Source organism: Scomber scombrus, chromosome 11, assembly GCF_963691925.1.
Source record: "Scomber scombrus chromosome 11, fScoSco1.1, whole genome shotgun sequence".
Taxonomy (NCBI): domain Eukaryota; kingdom Metazoa; phylum Chordata; class Actinopteri; order Scombriformes; family Scombridae; genus Scomber; species Scomber scombrus.
This window is the reverse complement of record NC_084980.1, coordinates 9881291-9903707: the sequence shown is the minus strand read 5'-3', so window position 1 is coordinate 9903707 and position 22417 is coordinate 9881291. Positions and strand designations below refer to the sequence as shown.

The window sequence follows — 22417 nt, the reverse complement described above, 5'->3', positions numbered from 1 at the left end:
ACGAGAAATAGGTCAGCTGTTAAATATTTGTTGCGTTCATTTGAAATGCTGGTAATGATTTTTGAATAATAAGTATTAGTTAATGTCTAGGTTTTGTTTTTAACTGACCATCATCAAGCACAGTGGTGCTTTGAGCTAAATGCTAACATCATTTTGTCTCCCAAGGAGACTTCAAAGCTCTGGGGGAAAAAAAGAAAAAAGGGTGACTAAAGAATGCAATCGCTCTTCCAAACTGGATTTTGTATCATGTGTCTGTTGTCCCTTTTCTGTTTTTAACATGCTTTATTTTCCATAATTGTTCCTTGTCTGTTTTTGTTCTATAATTTTTAATCTTGTAACAGTGTGCTATCATGGCTAAGTCTTCCTCGAAAAAGAGATTCTGAACTCAAGGAACTTCCTAGTTAAATGAAAAAAAGAAAAAATATGCGTCAATGTTAACACACTGATGTTTCATAGTTACATTCTTACCACCCCCTCCCCCTCCCCAGCGTGTAAGAGAACCTATGGTGGATGTGAAACTGTTAAGAGTCAGTGTTTGGGCTAATGTAATAACATGCCAGTGCTACATGGCGAGCTCTGTGGAAGGGGACCTGCTCATTATGTAGATACAAGGGCTCATTCTAAAGTAACAGAAACATGATTCTTATTTATTTTCATGTTCTCACATTTTATGAACCTGACTCGTGTTTTGCATGAAAAAAAAAGGTTAATCTGCAGTCATTCGTGATTATGGCTACTAAACGCACATACTGGCGTGGAATACAGTCTATGTACTGCACACATTTACACCTGCTTCCTGCCAAAAGTGACATTACTGCTTTCTTTAATGCTTAACAGTTTGAAAACATGTATTGTACATATAAACCTTGTAAAAACAACCAAACAAAAAAAACCTACTGTATGTCATGAAATTTGTACAGCAGGTACAAACCTCTCCTCACTGTTTAAACTCACTGCGCTGGTGAACACATCTGCATGGATGCACTGCACAGGGCTGAAGCCTACTTTGAGGTGATTTTTTTATTTTTTTATTTAAACGTCATCAAGCAGCAGTGGTTGACTCACAGCAGGATGTCATGACACTAAATTACCACCATGCAGTAAACAGGATGTTAAGCTGTTGTGGGTGTGAGGTACAGTATTCTCCCTCCATGTAAATCAACTGTTATACACAGATGGTGACAGATAAAGGGAAACCATTTACGGGTACACCTTAATTATCATCTTACACACCAAACTACTCAATTATCTTTCTTTTCATTAGTCTTTTCCTTTGATTTGTCACCTATCTGAATCAAACGTCATGTTCACCTAGCATCAACAATAGGCAGCACACAGACATTTGTTTCTCTGAGGCTTTATTGTCTATATTCATGTAATGAATTAAAGCAATAGTTTCTTTCGTTTCTCTCCTCTACCACAACACTAACAAAGAAGAAAACAGTCATTGCATGACCGAGAGATGTGCTGATCTGACAAAAAACAGAACTAGGAACTGACTGCTTGACTGAGAGCACTTTATTGAGTCAGAGCAGTCGTTTTTGTCTAAAGTATTAACAAATCACTTACCTGTGTCCTCCTCTCTGCTCAGAGAGCTGACAGTTTTTTTTTAAATCATATATGTACATTAAGACCACAAACACCCGAAATAAAAAACAAAAAAAGTGATGAGAATGTCTTTCCCTCAAACTCGGTGGCCATTTTGTTTGTACCGAGAGTTGGTTTCACGTTCCTCTCAATCTTAACAGTTCGAGCTGAATTCACAATATCGCTCTTTGCCAAGGACAAAAATGCAAACCTCTTCTCCCTCTGTTGCGTTAATATGTCATTTAAGTTGTTTCCATGGTATGTTGCCTTTTTTTTAATATAAAACATATTTTGGTATTTTTATTTTGACTACATGAAAACATTAGAAAACAATAACAAAAACACAAAAATCATCTAAACCTCCTCTCCATTGTCCAGAGCAACATATCCAGCGTATTGCATTAGGAGTCCTCGAAGAAGTGTTGCAGGGAGGAGTCCACTGGATACTCCGCCCTTCTTCTTCTCCCGTTACCAAGGGGGTGGGGGGGGTGTCATGGTAGGAAGATGGGATGGCAAGGAGGGGTTACCTCTGCACGAGGCGGACCGAGGAGAGATGGAAGGTCAAAGAATTCATCTGTGGGATTTTATCTGAGGTGGACGCTGTGATCAGGGCTCAAAACCTGAGGTGAGATTTGTGTTTCACCATGTATCTGATGAACAAGAAAGAAAGGAAGGAAGAAAGGTGAGTTTGTGTCAAAACGTCTTCAGGAATTATACAAACTGCAAACTAATAAAGACTAAGTACCTGTCGAGGGTTTCCCAGAAGCGCAGGAAGACGGGCCGGTCCAGATGGCGCCTGTGACGACTCAGCTCCAGGACGGTCACATCCCACTTCTGCACGTTGGGGTCTATCTTTGCCTCATCGTATTTCAAATGAAAGGCTCGAACTGAACGGACGGGACACGCACATGAAAAATTTAAATTCAGCCAAATTATAAATAACATAACATATCCCAGCCACAAAGCTTATGACTGTTTACATTTTTAAAAACGTTTAACATTCTGTATCGCTTACTTTTGGCGAAAATGTCGACAGGGGATCCATCAGGCAGCAGCCACGGCCAGCCCTTGAACTGCCAGGCGGGACCCTGCACGAACACGGCCACCACCCGATCCCTGCAGGAAACATCCACAGGTTGTTGTCAAGATGCTCATGCACAGATGAAACCGCCAGATGGGACCAAAAATGCTGCTTAATATAACGCTGTGGTTTCATTGTTCAATGTGCCAACGTGAATGAATGTAAAATGAAACATCCTATATTCTAACATGAGGAGGCCAGATTGAGGCGACGGCACACCTGGTACGATACCAACCTGACAGGATGTAACAAATAAGCGTGTGTAACGGTTTCGTGGACATTAAATATATGAGGAGAAACCACAGCACCCTCCTTTCCTGAAATAACTACATGTAGAAAATATTTGTCAAATACAAATGACTCAAACTGAGAGTCCCTCCTCAGATGGGTGAGTGATCTGAGGAGTGCCCATTCTTTGCTTTGACTAAGGCGAACAAAAATTCAGTTTAAATGGTAATTTCACATTTTTTTCTACCTTAAAACAATGCTTGCGTGCACATATGAAATATATTTGATTTTATTATTTTTTTTAAATTGACCAGAAAAAACTGCTTACCAGTCCTGTGGAGCCAGTTTGAGCGGCTGATCGATGATACGGTACGGCACGGTTACCGTGAGCGACGCGCCGCCGGGCTGGATCTGGTCTTTGCGCCTCTGAAGCAGAACCTCGTTGTCGCGCTGGAGGCCCAGCTTCTTCTTCTCTTCTGATGTGAGAAACCTAGCACGGAACAAAGTTTCTACTTTATAGGATTTCATTTTTGCATCGTTACATGTCTGTCCAATTAGAGCTTAGCTAATGTAACATGGATGTTGAGGCGCTGTGTGTGGGACCATCGTTCGATTTGGAGTTTAAAAGGTTGTATCTTTATGAAAATTGCCTTTCCACAACTAAAACTACACAAGCAAAGTGTTAGGAATGGATTCGCTCGCCTGTGATTGGCTGACACAGGCATGCAACACACTCATGTAGAGGGCTGTTAAAAACGGATATGTTTTGAAGGTCCATCGGCCAAAAAACGGATTTTACAGTCAGCCAACCAAGATTTGTCCCAGTATGCTCGATGGCCAGTTCACCACTGATTGCAACCTAATGTTGAGACTGTAAAATGGTGAATACATTGTTTTGAGCGGTTAAATGGCCAACGCAGGAATGTCACACCAACATGACACTTAAAAACTCTGTATACTTTGAAATACAGAGATTTATCTGGTGGTGAAAGGCTTAATCAGCATTGTGTGAACTCGTTTGACAAGGACTTGAATATAACAGACATTCATTCCAGGTCCTGGAAACCTTTTTTTCTCCATCAGCTCCTCATCATGAGCGATGGAGCTCCTACTTCAGTTAACATTGGAACGGAATTGATCATTTCAGGAGTTTTCAGTCCGTGCTGTTTGGTCTTTGATCTTCTCACTGGTTTGATGGTGAGGTCAAGTTCTTTAATGCCCTACGACGTTTTTTTTTTTTTAACTTCAACATCTGAAACCAGGACTTGTGTAATTTAATGTTGCAGACTTCAGTATCTCACGGTCAGTTAGAAGGAGGGGAGACATTGGCAGATTGTTTCTTCTAAAACTACATCAACCCCCTAAAACGCTGATGTCGTACAAAGACGACATGTATCCACAACAGCAACGTAACAGTGAAATCTTAAATAAAATATGGATTTGTGTTTATCGTTCTCCTGTCAATCTAACAGGAGTTTCCTTATTATTAGCCTTAAGCTGCCTTTACACATTATCAACCAATCCCCCAAAATGTGTTTTTAACCACCACAAGAGGTTTTTCAAACATAACTCAAAATCATTACAGAACATTTCTTGAATCTCATTATCTGCTATAGTTATGGGTTACAGTTCATTCTAAGACATATAGAGAAAAAGGATATTGTGCCATTGGGTGCTTTAAGTACAACATGTTCTGCAGTGTTCTTCAATTAAGTCAGTTTAATAATTGCGAAGGAAAACAACTGGCTTATATTTGCATACTGGGACACCTTCATTGTCATTTTATGATTACATTTAAAAAAATCTTCATACACCAAACTAAGTTGTGATTACATGTGTTGTGTTATAAATGAACATTTTCAAAATGTTTAACTTCCTACCTCAGTATTAATGGTTTTGACATGACATTCTGAAGAGCAAAAAATATTATTTCATTATGAAAACAGAACATAGATTAAAAGAAAAAAAAAAAAAGCTAAAAGTGTAATAGGAATATAAACCTACTTTAGATCCTGCAGGAGATCCTTAGCATTGAGCATTGTGATGAGTGAGGTGGTGGCAGCTGGGATGATGACGATGGGTGTCCGAGACCCTTTTGAGAGATTTATTATAAAAGTCTGGTTAGTTGGTTTATAATGCGAAACATGTATTGTACAGTTGATTTTTAATCAATCCTAAAAACACAGTAACTGAATGAAAGTGTTTTACCCTTCTTCTGATTTGGTGGAGGTCTGGCTTGTGAAACTAAAGAGAAAAACAAGAAAAGTGCCTTTGTGTGTAAATACAAACGTAGTATAGATATCACCAACAGCAACACTTCCCAGAAATGCAGACGGCTTATTTGAAAAGCTAAAATTACAAAACCTGATGGAGCGTAGTTCCCTGCTGCACCGCAAATGTGTGAGGGGGAAGTTATCAGCTCATCAATTTCCACACATACACACACTAATGCTGCTTTGTTGTACTCTGATTCTTACAAACAGGAAAAGGCAGCGGAGGATCAGTCTTTGCTGAGGAATTAAACAGACAGGGGATTCTTCTCCAAACAAAAGTCCCTTTCACAGATCCAGAAATCATGTGCATATTTTCGACAGTATGGTCATGTGTAAATATGTCACGCATGGCAAAAGTTGCTATTATACAATCTGTGACAGTTTAACCAGTTTTCTGCTTAAAACTGGCTGAAGATCCTCGTGATTTTTCTTCTGCAAAAGCAGAGAAGAATTTGTGAAAAAGTTCCACTTACAAATTATATCATTAATGTAAGTCACTCCATTTGCTTTGAGGCAGTTCAAAAGGTAGATTTTTACTTTGCTGCATACACATTTTGTTAAATTTACCTAAGAGAGATAAAAACGCTCACTGAGCACTTTTCTTTTTGTTTTACGTCAAACCTACAAATTATCAAGTGTTGGTATCATGCTCGATTCCTCCTCCTGCCACAGAGATAACATGTAAACTCCAAGACAGACTGCAGAGTTATTAAACAACTGCAGCAACCTGCAACCTTTACAAAAACACTGTAAGCAGACATTATGCATGGATTGTATGTAAATACCTTGAATTGAACACTAACCTGGACGTGGGACAGGCTGCAGTGCTGGGGTCTGGGCCTTGCGAGCAGATGCCCCTTCCTGGAAAACACATCAACGGTCATATTCAAAAACCAAACTACATGTCTTTTAGGCGAAGAGATTTCTGCCATTTTTGCTGGTGTGCATATGAATCCAAACCCCCAACCAGTTGAATGCTGATAAATGGGTCTGAAGAAGATTTTTGAGACAAAAACATTAGTTGAGTAGAAGGAGAAAAAGAGGATTAAGAATAAAGTTGAGTAATGGGAAAATGTGAAAAGTTCTATTTAAAGGCTGTGACCCCTTTTCTATGGAGATTTCTCCTCAGAAAATGAGTTTCTTTACTTCTCATCCTCCACTCACCCGCAGGTCACTATTGATCCCTTGTGGAGAAGTGAATGCGTGAATGCGTGTGTGCGTGTGTGTGCGTGTGTGTGCGTGTGGTGAAAAAGAAGGAGGGGGGCTATAAGAGGGAGGGAGCGGGTGGGGTACTGTAAAGGTCCCATTCTAGCAACAATCCAGTGAATAATGCTGTGACATTCCCGCAGGCTGGACCTGGCTGACTGTGCTGACGATGACGTTTGTCGAGTGCCAATTCTGTCAGACGCTGTTGTGCTTGACGGTCAGCCATTATTCCAAAATTCAGATGGTTATATCATAAATGAATCAGAGTTGAACAGAAATGTCCACGTAATACACTTTTGATGCTAATTAAACACAATTTACAATCTAGAAGGCAGAAGGATCCAAGCACATAAATCAGAGCTGCTGCACAATGTGGGAAAGAATAACAACATCTTAAATTTGGTATAGCTAAAGTGAACCAACATTTATGCGTCTATGCTAGCTTCAACCTTCATGCTTCATCCAGATGTGCTGATTTTAGAACTGTAACATGTATGTTTGTTAACATATTGATTATGAAATGCAGGGGGAATGTGAAAACTGCCCATCTGATTTTCCTTTTATGAAGTAATGTAACAGATATCATTTTCATGCTTATTTTTTGCTGACAGAACTGACAGAGCTGGTAGATTATGGTCACATCATTTGATTTTATTTATTCACTTTACTTAATAGGGGTGCTTTCACATTTATCAATCTGTCCTTAAATGTTAAACGTGTAAACAAATATTAGGTTAAGGTCATAATGCTTAAAAATCTAAAAAGAGTTTGAGACTATTAAACGCTTTGGAGTGTGTGTGTAGGTTTTGTTATCATGCCTCTAAAATAAAGGATTCAAGCCACGTTTCCTTTGTAAAAAATAATGAGTGTGTGTGAATATTTCATAAGATTCATTTACGCTGTCCTCCAGCATCAGCAATAAGAACTGTTCTGAAGGAGCCAGAAAGCCTCGTTGTCCCGGTGCTGTCCGCTGATGCCAGAAAATTTCAACCCCTGCCAATGCAAGCAGCTCTGAGCACAAAAGCTCTCAGCTGAGGTCATCAACACGATGCCAGCACTTTTACAAGAATATCAATTAAATATTTTAAAAAACGGCCAAACCTCAAATATTAGCAGGCTCCAAGGTCTTTTGATGGGCACCAAATTCATTTCCACCCCCCACCCCCCCTTCCCTCCATCCCACTAGCTGCGGGGCAGAGTCTATCAGCAGCACTGCAGGATCACTGTCAATTACAGAAAAACTGCTTGTCTGCAGCTCAGCAGCAACAACAGCAGCAGCAGCTCTGGCACTTGTGATTCCTCTCCAGTCATATTACGCTTTGCACCAAGAGATGCTCCACGATGCTCGACATTACAGCTTTACAATACGGTATTTAAAGGATTATAGGGTGTGAGCAAACATCCATCAGGGTCTTTCCAGGTAGATGGAAGATATTAAATTGATGTAATCTTGTAAATCCAACAAATCAGTTTACAGGGTGGCTATGTTTACTTAATGCAATCATTACAGACCACGTACATGGCACAATGGCAGGTTATGTTTAGCATGAGAAAGAAAAAAATGCAGGTTAAGTGTAACAGTGAAATGTTTATATTAGCAACCACATGTATACAACTATATACATTGGGCACATTTTGGATTTAATAACCCAAATGTACAACTAGCCTATAGGTTGTTTTCCTGACTTTTTTCACTGTGCGCACCAGAAGCTTTTTACTGAAGCTGTAGCCGTTTTAATTTGCGTAGTTAAAGTTAAAAATGACTCAGATATCAAAGTTGCAGCCTTTGTGTTTTTGCTTAACAGTATCAGAGTCAATGGGAGAGTTGAAGGGCACCGCTGTGTGATGCCACTCACTCTGGCTCTGAACAGTCCATGCAATACACACCCATTAGAAACTCAGAAAAGGGCTGGGGGGAAAAAAAGCATAAAACTTTGAGAACTATAAAAGATATTTTAAAAAAGCTGAAGAGGAGTTTATTAGTTCATGTGACCCGTTCAAAAGTTGAAATGACATATGTAGCTGAAAGTGAGCAGAAGTAGTACAACTTTAAAGTAGAAGTGTGAAGAGGATTTAAAGATTTCTCTCATTCGCTTCCATGTTACAAAATTATGGGGGAAAAAAAACTTCAAAAAGTAGAAAATGTAAAAATCATTGTATTAAATGTATTCAATCGCTGACAAGATCTGAATGTCAGGTAACCTGCATGTGAGGGGTAAAAGAAATTAACACTGGCGGACAGCGCTGAGGTGAAACCAGCTAATAAAACTGCGTGTTTGCGTTTACTATGCAAAATACTTAGAAGGAATAGCTGACCAAAAAAAACATACAGGAGAGGAATAAGTCGAAATAATAATACTAATAATAATAGTAATGATAATAAAAAGCGAAGAGAACAACTGTGTGAATGAACAGAAATACATCTGACATGACTAAAACGTTTGTCACGTTTAATTCCTGATGTATTTTTAGATATTGTGTTAATGTTGCTTAATCAGCCTGACCGGTCAGACTCCATTGGATCTCACACTGTGTCCATTTGTGACCCTTAAAAAACATTATAGCTTGTGAACACCAATAAGTCTGTTCAAACAGCTGCTTTTAAAAATGCTCTTTAATGAGAAGACAGAACACATATTTCCGTTAGTCTAACTTGTGCTACTATGAAGAACACTGCACTCCTGCATACACGCCGCTTTTGTCAGAGCGTTTAATTATTCCCTTTGGCACACACGCAGCAGAAAAACACAAGCACCCCTCTTTTGTCAACCTCCTCCCGGTCCTGCTGTGGTAGAATCAAATTACAAGGCCTGAATATGAAAATTCGGGGGTGCAGACTACCACGGCTGAACGAACACAGCAGAATTGTTTTTAATTGTGCGTTTTCTACTCAGCATAAGCACAGGAGACTGGCGCGTTTACTGCGAATAAATGACCTGCGCTGTCCATCAATGCGCGAGTAAGATCAGATTAGGCAATCAGCAGCCCTTAAGAATGTGTGGAGGCAGCGACATGAAGGCTTCTTCATTTCTCCTCTTGATTCACAGCACGTCAAATTGAGACAATGCTTTATTCCTCTTTTCTGGAGAGTGGGCGTGAATACAAATAGGTCAGGAACCCAACCCCCCCCTCCCCTCCCCTTTTAAACAGAGCAGGCAGCAACAGCAGCAGAGACGGTGTGACGTTGTGGGAGAATGTGCTGCCACCAAGCCTGGAGCTGCCTTTCAGAACGAGCATGTAACTCATAGCGCTCCCTCTTGTTCATCTTCCTCCTCCCCCGCAGCTTTCACTCCTCTGAGCCTTCACACAGGCGACAGAACGACAGCGTGGAGCAGAGCACGAAGGGCTGCTGAATGAGGAGGGCGAGGGGAGGGAAATGTAAAGGGGGAAAAAAATGAAAGGACAGGGACGCACACGGACAGGAGGCAAGTTAACATGAGAGCATGTGAATTGAAGAGGAAGTGGAAACAAGGACGAGCGTAAAGGCTGAACCAGAGAGAAAAACGTGAGGCATCATCCATCTCTCTGCTGCTTTGATATGCGGGGGGAAAAAATAGAGGGAGGACACTGAATAGCTGCAGCGAACTGTCAACTGTCAACCAGCGGCAGCAGCAGCAGCATCGAATCCTCTGGGGACAATGCGCCAAGGCAGATGGAGAGACTGCAACACTGGAGCTCCGACACATGTCCTGCCCATGCAACGCACACACAGACTAATTTTACTGGCGTGCGGCAGCTAACTACTCGTGCCTGATGACGACTAGATATCCAATGTATCGGCTGACATAAAAAGAAGAGCATGATGTGTTAGCCGTTTTAGAGGGAGTGGATGAGCACCACCTCGGGGAACGATGGACGCCAGCAAGAGAAGAGGACATAGATTAAAAACAGGTGAGCTTATGCTATGAAATGCAAACACGCAACACTATGCTCAAGACAAGAACAAAGCTTTAAAATGCAGGTGATGTGTACTATACAGGATGTGATAGGTGTGCCATTTTAAAAAGGAAGCACTATTTTTGTTGTAGCATACAAGACAAAAAGACAGCTGACAAGTCTTTTACTGTGCTTCTGTGAGTGCTCACAGACCGCTCTTTGTCTTTTGGTGTTCATTAAGATGGTAGTGTGTAGCTCAGTGGAACAAAAGAAATTAAAACAAAAAAAAACTTACACCACACTCCACTTTAGGGTGCTAGCAGTATGCAAAACACATAGGCTGTAATTTTAAGAGCCATTACTAATCTGGAGCCAAAGGGAACAGAACAGTGCACTAAAACTGCACACATGCAAACATATGCAAATTTAAACTGAAAAATGTTTTATTTTTAGCATTATGCTATCAATCATCTGTAGAGCCACAAAAGAGAGTGGTGCACAAATGAGTCTTAGCTAGGAGGAAAATACATTTTATGCCAATATTCATTCTTCCGTTTTTGATTTTGCACTCATGAATATATTTATAATATTCATACACTAAAAGTAATATGGGAAGGGCAAAGCTCTTTTACAGGTCAAAATCAGAGCGTAAAGAAAACGATCATAATATTGGTCATTTAGATCTTAATGTACATTGTACCATAACGAGTGGTGTCTATCTTAACGCTTGAATATATCCTTTTCTCTCCCATCTCCAGGCAATAACTTGGCGTGCAATATTAAAGCAAACTCGCACCTTACAGCCCCTTAGGTGACCCATCACATACTAGTGAATCTTCCAGGGATCAAGACCTGGTCAGGAGCTGCCGACCTGGTCAGCCTCAGTGCTGCCTGAAGCATGCAGTGGAGACGACGCCACTGCTGTACGCATACAGCTAAACTTCTCTATCTCCTCTCACTGCTGGGTTTGCTGATCTTTCTGGTTCATCAGGTGTGGCTGCCTAGGCTCAATGGCATGCCGCGATGGAGAGGCCATCCCGTGGTGTACGGAGGTGGAGCGCTTGACACCATCAAAGCCAGATGGAACGTGAGCTCCCAACATTCGATGTGGAGATTTGTGATTGTTCCTCAGCCCACTTTCAAAGCTGAAGCGAACATTAGCTCGCACGTGACAGAGGTTGTCTCCCCTCCTCAGGGAGACCCAAGTTTTGAGAACTCTCTGGTGGCCAACACTAACCAAAGTGAAGAGGGAGACCTCGGTGGCACAATAACTCAAGGGCCATTCCCTTATATCATCAACGAGCCAGACAAATGCATGGAGGGCAGACCTGCTCCATTTCTGGTGCTGCTGATAGCCACCGAAGCTCGGCAGGTGGAGGCGAGGAACGTCATACGGCAGACGTGGGGGAATGAGAGTGTGGCTCCGGCTTTGGGGTTCATCCGCCTGTTTCTGCTTGGGAAAACCGAAGGAGAGCTGGGACTTTTACAGCAAAGGATGCTCGAAGCAGAAAGACGGAGATATCATGACATCATTCAGCAGGACTTTCTGGATTCCTACAAAAACTTGACCATAAAAACATTGATGGGAATGAACTGGGTGGCGCTGCACTGCCCGCGGGCCAGCTATGTCATGAAGACGGACAGCGACATGTTTGTCAACACGGAGTACCTCATCCACAAACTGCTCAGGCCAGAACTGAATCCCAAGAAGAACTACTTCACAGGCAACAACATGAGAGGCTATGCCCCCAACCGAAATAAAAACAGCAAGTGGTACATGCCCCCCGAGCTGTATCCCATTGACAAGTATCCCACCTTCTGCTCTGGGACTGGTTATGTTTTCTCCGGAGACTTGGCGAAGAAAATTTACAGGGCGTCTCTGAGTATCCCACACCTGCATCTGGAGGATGTGTATGTGGGCATATGCCTGGCCAAGCTCCAGATTGAGCCCACGCCACCTCCAAACGAGTTCCTATTCAACCACTGGCGGGTGTCTTACTCCAGCTGCAAGTACAGTCACCTCATAACATCACACGGGTTTCATCCCAACGAACTACTTAAATACTGGCATCACCTGCAGAGCAACAAACACAACGCCTGCATCAACACATTAAAGGAAAGAGCGGGAAGGGCACACAATAGCAGGGTGAATGGAGAGAAAGCAGCTCAGTGACTAAAAGAGTTTACAATTACACTCAAAATCAAATGATTTATATGAGCACACCCCCCCCCTCTTTCTTAACTTTATATCAAGGGATAGGTCCACATCTGTACAGAAACTCATACAAATGTGACTTCTGCAAAAATGTGCTAAAACCGATGAAGTGCTAAACTGTTGCTTATTTTGTCATACAGAGATAAAAAGCGTTTATATGTCTTGTCTTATAACGTTTCTGTACACAGTTCTATTTTACAAAAAAAAAAGTGAGTGTTTCTTTACTTTTTTCTACTACTGCTTTCTTCTACTACTACTACCCCCATCTACTGTGTGTCTTTTATATATATAAAGACACGTGCTCAAAATAGAGTGAACAGGGTACAGTGCCAATAAACATTTCCAAGTGTATCAAACAGTCAGTGAAGTCAATTTGAACATGACATCAGCTACTATAGATGGTTGCAGACAAGCTAGCTTCTTCTAAATGTACTATAAATGGTCCCTATAAGTAACAGGTGTTATCATAAAAATGATAAGAGGGTCAGGATTTGATTTTACTACTCGTCCATTTGTCCAGGACAAGTGGATTTTTTTTGTAGGGCAAGTTCAAAGTCAATTAAAAAGAAAAAAAAGCGCATCTTCATGTTATGTGCAGTATTTGTGCCCTACCCTCGCCTGCTGACCCACCTGAAACAAATATATACAAATGTAACTTCAGAGGACAATATGCTTGCACGTCAACATTGTTTAGTCACTTCTGAAATGTACATATAGCGTGCTTGTATACTTGTTTAGTTTTGCATTTGAACACTGTGACTTTGTATGAGGCATAGAGACAGCTGTTACTATTAACATGGACCAACAAACCACAAGCAGTTACTGCTACGCCAGTTTTAAAAAAGAAACATACATGACATTAATTGATGGGCAGCATTAATATTAATATCAGACAAAAAACAACTAAGTAACTATCTGGAAAAGTCCTTCAGTGAAGCTAAAGTTTTTTTTTAATTGACAGTGCAACCATCCAGTTAATCTAACATAAGTGCTGCTATTTTACATTACAGTCATGTTAATGTAGCTGGATTGCTGATGCACTATGTTTGTCCACAATTACTATGATTAACATAAGCTAGTTCTGCTTCATGCTCTGTCAAACGTTTGAGATTGACAGAATGTGCAAACCAATTCAAGCTTGAAAGAAAAAGTATAAGAAAAGAAAAACACACAGAGGCAGCCGAGGCATCAGATTGTGGACAGGCATGAACAAATTCAACGCTGGAGGCAGAACAAACCTGCATGACTTTCAGCTGCATCTCGATTAATTACTGTTCTGGTAAATATTTTTAAAAAGCACAATCTGTTATCCAAATGTAAACTAAAGGACATCCTAACAAACAAAAAACAAGCACAAGAACCTGCTCTTAAAAGGACTTATAGACTTAGTACAGGCATTTACACTACATAACTCCATTAGCACGTTTTCTTAAGCTCTTAAAAGGTTGAGTTCAATGAGTGCTGTAAACACAACACCAAAATTGACAGTGTCAGTTAAAAAGGAAGCACAAAATGCTGACGCATCATTCATCTGGCTGATTCATGTATAAGCCAAAGTGTTGTCTTGATCTGGCTTTAAATCTGAGAAAATGTATTCCCCATGAGTCAGTTTAGGTATTTTATTATATTACAAACACTGATCTATATTAATGATCATATAGCTGGTGTAAGAATTGAGACGTATTGGTTCATCTATCTATCCATGAAGCCTATGTTTATAGTGTGTTTTGTAAATAAATATTTTTTATATATATTTACCTGTTTTATGTGCACTTGTGTCATTTCTGCTCAGTGTGGGAAAATACACAGACACAGACAACCACCTCACTGAGCACATCTATGATGACACTGTAGACACCATGTATCCATGACACGTTACTCAAATACTAAAATTGAAAAATGGGATTATTTTACTGGTGCAGTAATCACAGGGATCGCATCTTGCACAATTTTGTACTTTTTTTACTGCCCCAAAAACACAGTAAATAAAGTCTTCAGTAAATATATCAGGTTGTTTAACAGATACCAACAGTTATAAAGGGGTCTTTCCAGATGTGCGTTGTGTGCTGTGTGGTTAGTCTCCTTATGACACTGTGAGCAAAACAGTACAATCTCTCTTCTTACCGTCACTGACTTCAGAGTCATGCCGTGATAGGTTCCCATGGTGTCGATCTTGAAACCCTCCGTTTCTAAGAAAACACAGAGCGAGTTGCAGATTACCGGCAGAATAAAATTGGTCCTTTTCAAAAGAAAGTAAGCCTGATTACATTTAATGCCCAAATATTGTTCGACAAGTTTGCACCTTTCAATTCATACTCATACTGTGTCCCCACTTAAATCAACTTATCTTAATGGTTGAATTTATCTATTAAATTCAACCATATCTCTATTGTTTTGTCAAAATATGGCATCCCCGCTGTATTGATTTGTAGGTTATTGTAATTTATTGGCGAGACGATGTACTCTGCATACATTTATACCCTCCATGAATGTGATTCTCCTTATCCAGACACAGATCACATGTTCATACCAGTTGTAAATGTGCAACACGTGTCTGGTGATGGGCTCTGTAAATAGAAACTACTGGATGCTCGCCATCAATTATTCCTAAAATAAATCCAGCTATTTCATCTGTAGGTCACTGATACTTCACTTCCACATTTAGAAATACAATACAACAACAAGTCTACAACAACTCTAGCCTTGTTGTAGAAGATATTACAAGTTGCTAGCAAGACGTTACAAAGAAGACTGAATGACGACTGGTCCAGCATCTTGGTATATGCCTTTACAGTCACAGGCAATCTTTATTATGACAGTTTAAGACTAAAATAAGCCACTAAAGCACAAAGAAACTCACCTTCTTTTCCTTTGAATCGCTCCTGATCGTATCTGTTGTAGGCAGCGGGGACAGGCTGCTTGTTCCTCAGGGACGGGTCCTGGAGATGATATGGAATAACACAACTAATTATATATGTGTCAAAACACTCTCTCACACACAGTCAAAACCGTAGAAGCCATTTGTAGACTCTCCTCTGTAGTGAGGTGTTAAATAGCTACTGGGCTTTTCAACACAACCCTCAACTTCATGTCAGCCTTTTCTGTATTTTTTAAATTCTTTTTTAGAAATTTGTCCAAGGCATGTCCTTAAATTGACAGCATTTCCTGTTAGTGACTTCAATAGTTTATAATGTAAAAATACATCAACAAAAAAACAAAAAAATAAGTGCTCGAGAGCTTATTTGTTGTTGGTATACACTGGAGGTCGACCACTGGTGGATTTTTAAAAGCTGATATAATAATAATGATAGTTTGGAGTAGGAAAGAGACAATAGCTGATTAATTGTAAATACCTAAATAAAGCTGAATCACTGAAGATCAAACTCAAAGTAATAAAGACTAAGATTAAATATATTAATCATCAAACTGTAAAAAAAAATCCACTGTGTAAAATAATTGAGTGGGTGGAAGCTCTTTTTATTCTTTGAGCAATGTTTTCCCCTCAAAGTCAGCCACAGGAGACTGATACTAAAATGGAGGAAACAGGACATGTCTGCATTCTCTCCAGGAAAAGCATCTCCTCCGCTTGTATTTTTAATGTTTGTGGATGTGTTTTATGACTTCTGCCACCCCGTAGGGTCTCTGAGTCAGCTGAGAGAAGTTTTTAAATAGAAGAAGTGGAAACATAATAAATTCCTCTGTTCTTGTTGTTGTACGTTGCAGTAATTATTGAGGTTGCACAAAACTAGTGGGTTTTAGTAGCAGAAAAAATATGCTTGCAGACTGTAAGCAACATATACTGCTGTTGTGTCTGTAAAGTGAGCAAATACAGAAACTGCAGGTTATTCTACAGCCCAGCGTTGGTCTGAGTCTTTGCCTGAAACATATTTTGGGTCAAATTTAGCCAAATTCTAAATGACCATATTTGTTGGCAAAACAGAGACAGCATGCTTTCAGTAGAGCAGCAGTAGATATAAGGCTGAACACCCATCGTCCACTATCTGAGCCAAGTTCTGCCAATACTGATAGTTAGTAAAACATCATATTGGCACTGATTAGTCAACCTTTAATATACACAACCCATAAATCATATGTTTTGACTGATGCCTAGTGCATTTTAAACAACCTTGAAAATGTGAAGGAGCTGGAATTTATTGTGTATATAACGTAGACAGAAGAAGACATTCTCACCACTTGAGTAGTGTTCTGTGCTGGTCTTTGCTCTGGTGCTCGTCCCTCTTCTCTGGCTTTCACCGACTGGAGAATGGCAAAGATGTTCTTGGAGAAGTTCTGCAGAGGAGTAATACAGATAAAGATTTGATGAGTTGCACAAAAAAGTAACTAGAAGAAATAGGAGAAACTAGAAGAAACTCGGTTCCAAATTAGAACCGATAACAAAATACCCACTTCCGGGTACCCAACAACTTTTTTGAATTTCAGTTCTGCTTATCAGTTCCTACGTTACATTACCTGTCAGGACATGTTGTAGGTGACTACATCATAAAGCAACACGCAACAGCCATTCAGCCCAATTTAGGGTATTAAAAGGTATTTCAGACACATTTATTTCACATGGTGTTCTTTACTTCAGTCTGTTCACTAATTTCTAACAAGTCAGCTATTTTTTATTTGGTGTGGTTACAGGCAGGTGTTGTTGCTTCCATTGCTGCTTGGGCATTATGAATGTTCAGAATAAAGATATGTTTTGTTACCTAAACATTGGTTCCTCCTTTCTTCATCTCTATGGAATCGAAATGAGGAATCGATAAGTACCAGAACCGATAAGCAGAACCGGAATCAGAATCGATCAAATTAAAACGATACCCAACCCTAACAAGAAGCGAAACGAAAATCAGTGTTTCAGGAAATCTAACCAAAGGCTTTGATGCAAAGGGACCAATTATACAAAATGTGGGATTCACAGGAGCTGTTCATTCTGAACAAAATTGAAAATATGTCTTTACTAATTAAAGATGGAGGCAGTAACATAACCTGGTCGCTACGCTACGAGCCTCACACCTGTGTGCTGTTATTGGCTGGGGGCTACAAAAACACTGCTCCAGGGTTGATGCCCATAGTGTGCTGAACACAGCAAAATAATGAGAAAATACAGGTAGAGTCTCTGCAGATACATACATCACCACATATTTCTAGTGGTTCAAGAGTAAAGATTGAGAGGGATTACTTCTGTATGAATCTATACATTGGTTTTAGGAATATCCTGCATAGTAGTAGTATAACTTTCAAGTTGGCTATTCAATATTCTATATAAAAACAGTGAGTACTGCCATCTACAGGCACATCACAGCTTTAGCATAGTATTATGAGGCATGCTGTTTTATGTAATAATATTCTTTACCAGAAGGCATATGCAGTAAGGTGAAACACATCAGTCTTCATTGTAATTGAACTGTATATAACTGGATATAAGTGTCTTCCAAAAACTCACTTAAGGTGGCGTGATATCAGCTCAGTGTGAGAAGCCCTTCCATTCAATTAAATGGGGGTAGTGACTTTATGCAGCAGGAGTGTCATTGGCCAATAACATATAAGCAAGTACACATTACTGGCTGATTACGTGAACCCTGTATTCAACTGTTTATCACAGATCGTCATGATGAAAGATAAAACAGTTGCCACAGTGATTTCTAGAGTTGTAAAATCCTGTCTGGGTTTTACAAACTGCTGTGCAGCATTTTGGCTTTAAATGCATGAATCTGTAACTCCAACTCGATTTTCTTGATTATAATTTATTAGCTCACTAGTACCTCAAACAACACGCCCCCACCACTGCAGCTCTTTGTACTGTTTTATCGCAAGGCTGTTTCAGTCTGAACACAGCATGGAAAATACACAATTTCAGATTAAACTGTCTACGTGAGGATTGAATGATTTATATCCCAACAGAATAATCTCTCCGAGCACATATAAAGACGAACATCCAGGGTTCCCACTGTTTTCGTGAAATAATTTTCCAGGACTTTTCCAAGACATTTTCAACTGCTACATTACGACAGACAACTGATCACGGCATACACTAATCTGTGTTTCCCACAGGCAGGGCTCTAAAGTGCGACCTAATTTCTCAATGGTGCGACTAAAAAAAATCTGAGGTCGCACAGGTGCGACCAGCTGTTCGGAAAAAAAAATCTCAGCGACTCTGAAAGTCTCCCTGTGGTTCAACCTTCAACAACAGACACACATTAGGCCCATATCGTGGTCTAAACCAATCAGAGATAGTGAAGGGCGGGACCCCCCTCTGATTGGCCGTGGTCCAGATATCCTGTGTGTAATGCGTGTGCTGCAGTCAGACAGAGAGAGTGGATGTAGAGTGCATGTAGCCGCGGATGACAAGATGAAAAGAACGATTGACAACTTTTTCTTGAAGAATGTTACGTTAAGGCCTGATCCGTCCGAAAATCATAACGAATGCTATGACAGCTCAGTGAAGCACTTTAAGCACCAACACTTTTCAGTGAAGTTACCTTTCTTGTGGAATTGTTCAAATAAAGAAAAAAAAACGTGAACCTGTAAAACTGCAGTGTTAAATGCGATATGGTCGACTTTTGTGCTGGTGCACCTAAGAAAAAAAGTTAGGCGCACCAATGCAACCAGTGAAAAAAGTTAGTTTAGAGCCCTGATAGACTATGATGGTGGGATCACCGTCTGACTCTGTAGGGGGTCTGGGGGCATGCACCCTCGGAAGAAAATTTTGTACATCTTTAAGTCAAATGCATCATTCTGGTGCAATCTGAGAGCAAAATTAAGATGTTATATATAGATAGAAGCAGAGAAGAGCTGTGCCTTAATGTTTTCCAGGTTTTCCAGGACATGTGGGAACCATGACATACCAGAGTCCTTGAATGGCCCAGCAAAAACCCAGATGTCCCTGGATTATCTTGTGTTACATACAGATTGAAAATTGTGTTTTTGCTGCCATCTAATGGTGAAATGTTTCACCTTGCTATACATGAGATATTGTTATATCCTAGTTTATGTTTAGTAAAATGTAAAAGTTGGTATGAAACTTAAGTGCAGTTCAGAGAAGTTGTTTTGGGTACTTGAGAATGAATGAACCTCAAGACCCAAGAATTTAAATGTGATAGTTGAAACTTTCAATCTAGTGGGTTTTTGCAACAATGCTTTCCTGGAAACTGTGACTGAAGTCCATCATTGTACTATTAATGTAATACTGAACTATTATGCAGGTAAAAATACAAAAAACTCCCAAATCCACAAGTGCTAATCTGACACAGGTGTATTTGAAGGAGCAGTCCAACATTTTGGGAATGTTGTAATCCAGAGAGAAATAACAGTGCTTGCAAAGAATATTGGATATCATTAGCTTTAAGTGGACTCTGACCTTCCCAGTGCTCTGGAGAATGGTTGTCCTGGTCCTCCAGACCCTCTCTCTGCTGACAATGTCTCTGGTGACATCTACTTCAGCGTCCACAAAGCTTCTCTGCTTCAGGGTGATGTCATCATCCAGATCTGTTTTGATGGTGGAACGTTTCTTGGCCATAATCTTGGCTTTGATGGCTGCAATTTTCTCCACTGACATGGCCTCAGACAGTGATCTGGAGGAGGAGGAAAAAGGGTTCTTATTATAAATACAATAAGGAACCACAGGTGCTATTATACAGAAAGAAGATGATACTGAAATTGCATTAACGTTGATCAATATTTACTTATGATACAATATGCTGAAAAAACATTATAACTAAATAATTAAATATGGAGAGGTTTTTACTTCACTCAGAAAGCATATTATAAATAAATGAAGTTATACCTGATCTGGTCTGTCTGCACAATGCCCTCTTTGTGGCCCTCCAGACGGGCAGCCAGACGCTCCTTGTCAAGACGCACTCGTTCCTCATCCTTAGGGGGCAAGCAGAGTGCACACTATTAGCAAACTAAAAATTAAACATGTGACTGTCTGTTTGTCATTTACAGTCAATAAATAATTTAGAATATGAAGTGACGTAAGTAATGACTGTAAGATTGATTAGTTTTCCTGTGGTATAATTAGCATTTATAATAATTTATTACAGATTATTCTCTATTCACATTCATATATTTCAAATGTAATGAAATCTGTTGATTTACACTGTCCACTACATGGAACCTCACGGTCATCCATTTAACCACTGTTATTTTTGCCTTGCATGTAGGTGATATAAGGTCACAAGTGTTGTTAACTATCCAACTTTTAGCGGAGGGTATTTCATGTCAGTTTACCTCAATCCTTGGTTTTTTGGCTTCAGAGGATACCTCATCGGCTGCTCTTTTGACTAAAACAACAAAACAATGCTATTATCAAAGTGTGCAAAGCTCATTTGCATCATGTACAAACATTCTTGACTGAAATGCTATTTATTTAATTTTTTAAAATATGTGAAATCTCAGTTTTCAATAACAGCAGCTCTACAGAGCACCCGTCAAAATAAGGAGGTGAACTAACCTTGCGTTGGCCTTTGCAAACCTATTTCTATAGGCGCACTTCTGTCAATACTGGTCGACGTAGCTGTGAAGAAAAAAATTAGAAAATGCATTAACATTCTTACTTGTAGGGCTTTATCAATTAATGTGATCATGATTATGTTGAAGAGAATCAAAATCTACAAGAAATCAACACGATGTACACATGAGGAAACAAACTGTAAACTGCCTACAGGTGACAGTAATATAATGTACATTCACAATACAAGCAATACTTACAACTCTCGCCATTGAGATATGACAGCAAGCCCTTTCGATCAGGTCGCCTGACAACAGGGATGTTCTCTGTCTATAAACAACACACAACTTTGTCACCAAAAATACCTTCAGGGCAAATTGTGAAGAAATGTAAAAGATGTTATACACAAATATCTAAAAAAAAAAAAAAAGGAAAGAAAAAGAAAAAAAAGAGGCTGAAATAACACATCACAATAAGCAATGTGCTGACACTGACAGAATATGGCATAATGATCATTATTCCACAGGACTTACTGCAGCTCTTCGAACATAGGACGGATGCGGGAGATGCACATTGTTGAGCAAAAACAAGATAGAGTCCAAAGTATAGTACTCTTTGGGCTGGCCCTCTTTGCCAGTTCTGAAGGTAGAAACACAAGCAAAGAACACCATAAATAGCACCCAAGTTTGTTACACCAGCTTAGCAAATGATTAACATGTACATAGACGGCTTCAGGTGGCACGTTAAAGCTCGTCTAAATTAAATAGAATACGTCTGGATTATGAAGTAAATACAGTTCATTACCTAATCAAAGTTACCAAACTCTGGTCACATAAACACGGAACAATCAACAGTTATCCGGCTAGCTAATAAACTAATGCTTGTACAACGCCATTACCTGCATATCATTATCTAAGTGTGCTTTTTCACACTGTAAACAAAGTTTTATAGTCATGACTTTAATTTATTGAGTCTGTGGGAACCCAACTCAGCGCTAGGCTTGACGTTACGTCGCTAACAAGTTAGCATCACATCTCTACAACAAGTTTAGCTGTGCGTCTCTCGTAAATACGTTGCAACTTTTTTTAAAGCACAAATTGACACGTATTAAATGTGGCACAAGAAGTCACTGGTCTACAGCACACTACTGAAGTACAACGCCAAAGTGACCAAAGAGTGTTTATATTTTGAAGTACAACATCGAGGAGTTAGGTTAGCATCTTAGCATCTGGTTGCTAGCGAGCTTTCCGCCGTTAGCAGCACAAGGTAAAGATTAGCTTCAACTGCAGGCCTACAAACGAGATTTATAGATGTTTGGCGCTGACATACCCCCAGATTATGTAGTTGGTCTTCACATTTTTCGGCCAGGAGAACTCCCCAAATATAACTTCATCTCCTTTAGCGACGATTTCTTTTTTCTGGATGTTATACTGACGAAGAACACTTAACACATCCGCCATCTTCACTTGTCTAGATGTAGAAGTGTGTTTGCG

At 39.9% G+C, this 22417-nt stretch overlaps 2 protein-coding genes across 3 annotated transcripts; one reads left to right on the top strand and one right to left on the bottom strand.

Annotated features, from left to right (window-relative positions):
* Window positions 1-1500: 1500 nt before the first annotated feature.
* cdc73 (cell division cycle 73, Paf1/RNA polymerase II complex component, homolog (S. cerevisiae)) lies at window positions 1501-22384 on the bottom strand. 2 transcript variants are annotated; one of them, XR_009926962.1, is made up of 18 exons: window positions 22254-22384; window positions 21458-21563; window positions 21185-21254; window positions 20928-20990; window positions 20705-20757; window positions 20256-20344; window positions 19830-20043; window positions 16658-16756; window positions 15327-15405; window positions 14591-14655; window positions 5973-6030; window positions 5105-5140; window positions 4901-4988; window positions 3225-3386; window positions 2603-2703; window positions 2333-2474; window positions 1948-2237; window positions 1501-1798 (listed from the first exon to the last, which is right to left on the bottom strand). XR_009926962.1 is itself a non-coding variant. In XM_062428756.1 (17 exons), the coding sequence occupies exons 1-17, from the start codon at window positions 22382-22384 to the stop codon at window positions 2201-2203; spliced, it is 1593 nt and encodes a 530-aa protein (XP_062284740.1). In that variant the 3' UTR covers window positions 1501-2200. The 2 variants fall into 2 exon arrangements, 1 of the variants encoding a protein (XP_062284740.1); XM_062428756.1 differs by having other exon boundaries at window positions 1501-2237.
* On the top strand, window positions 9771-12734 carry LOC133990442 (beta-1,3-galactosyltransferase 2). The gene is made up of 2 exons (XM_062428758.1): window positions 9771-10266; window positions 11010-12734. Exon 2 carries the CDS (start codon window positions 11150-11152, stop codon window positions 12422-12424), a length of 1275 nt encoding a protein of 424 aa, XP_062284742.1. The 5' UTR covers window positions 9771-10266; window positions 11010-11149; the 3' UTR covers window positions 12425-12734.
* Window positions 22385-22417: the final 33 nt, after the last annotated feature.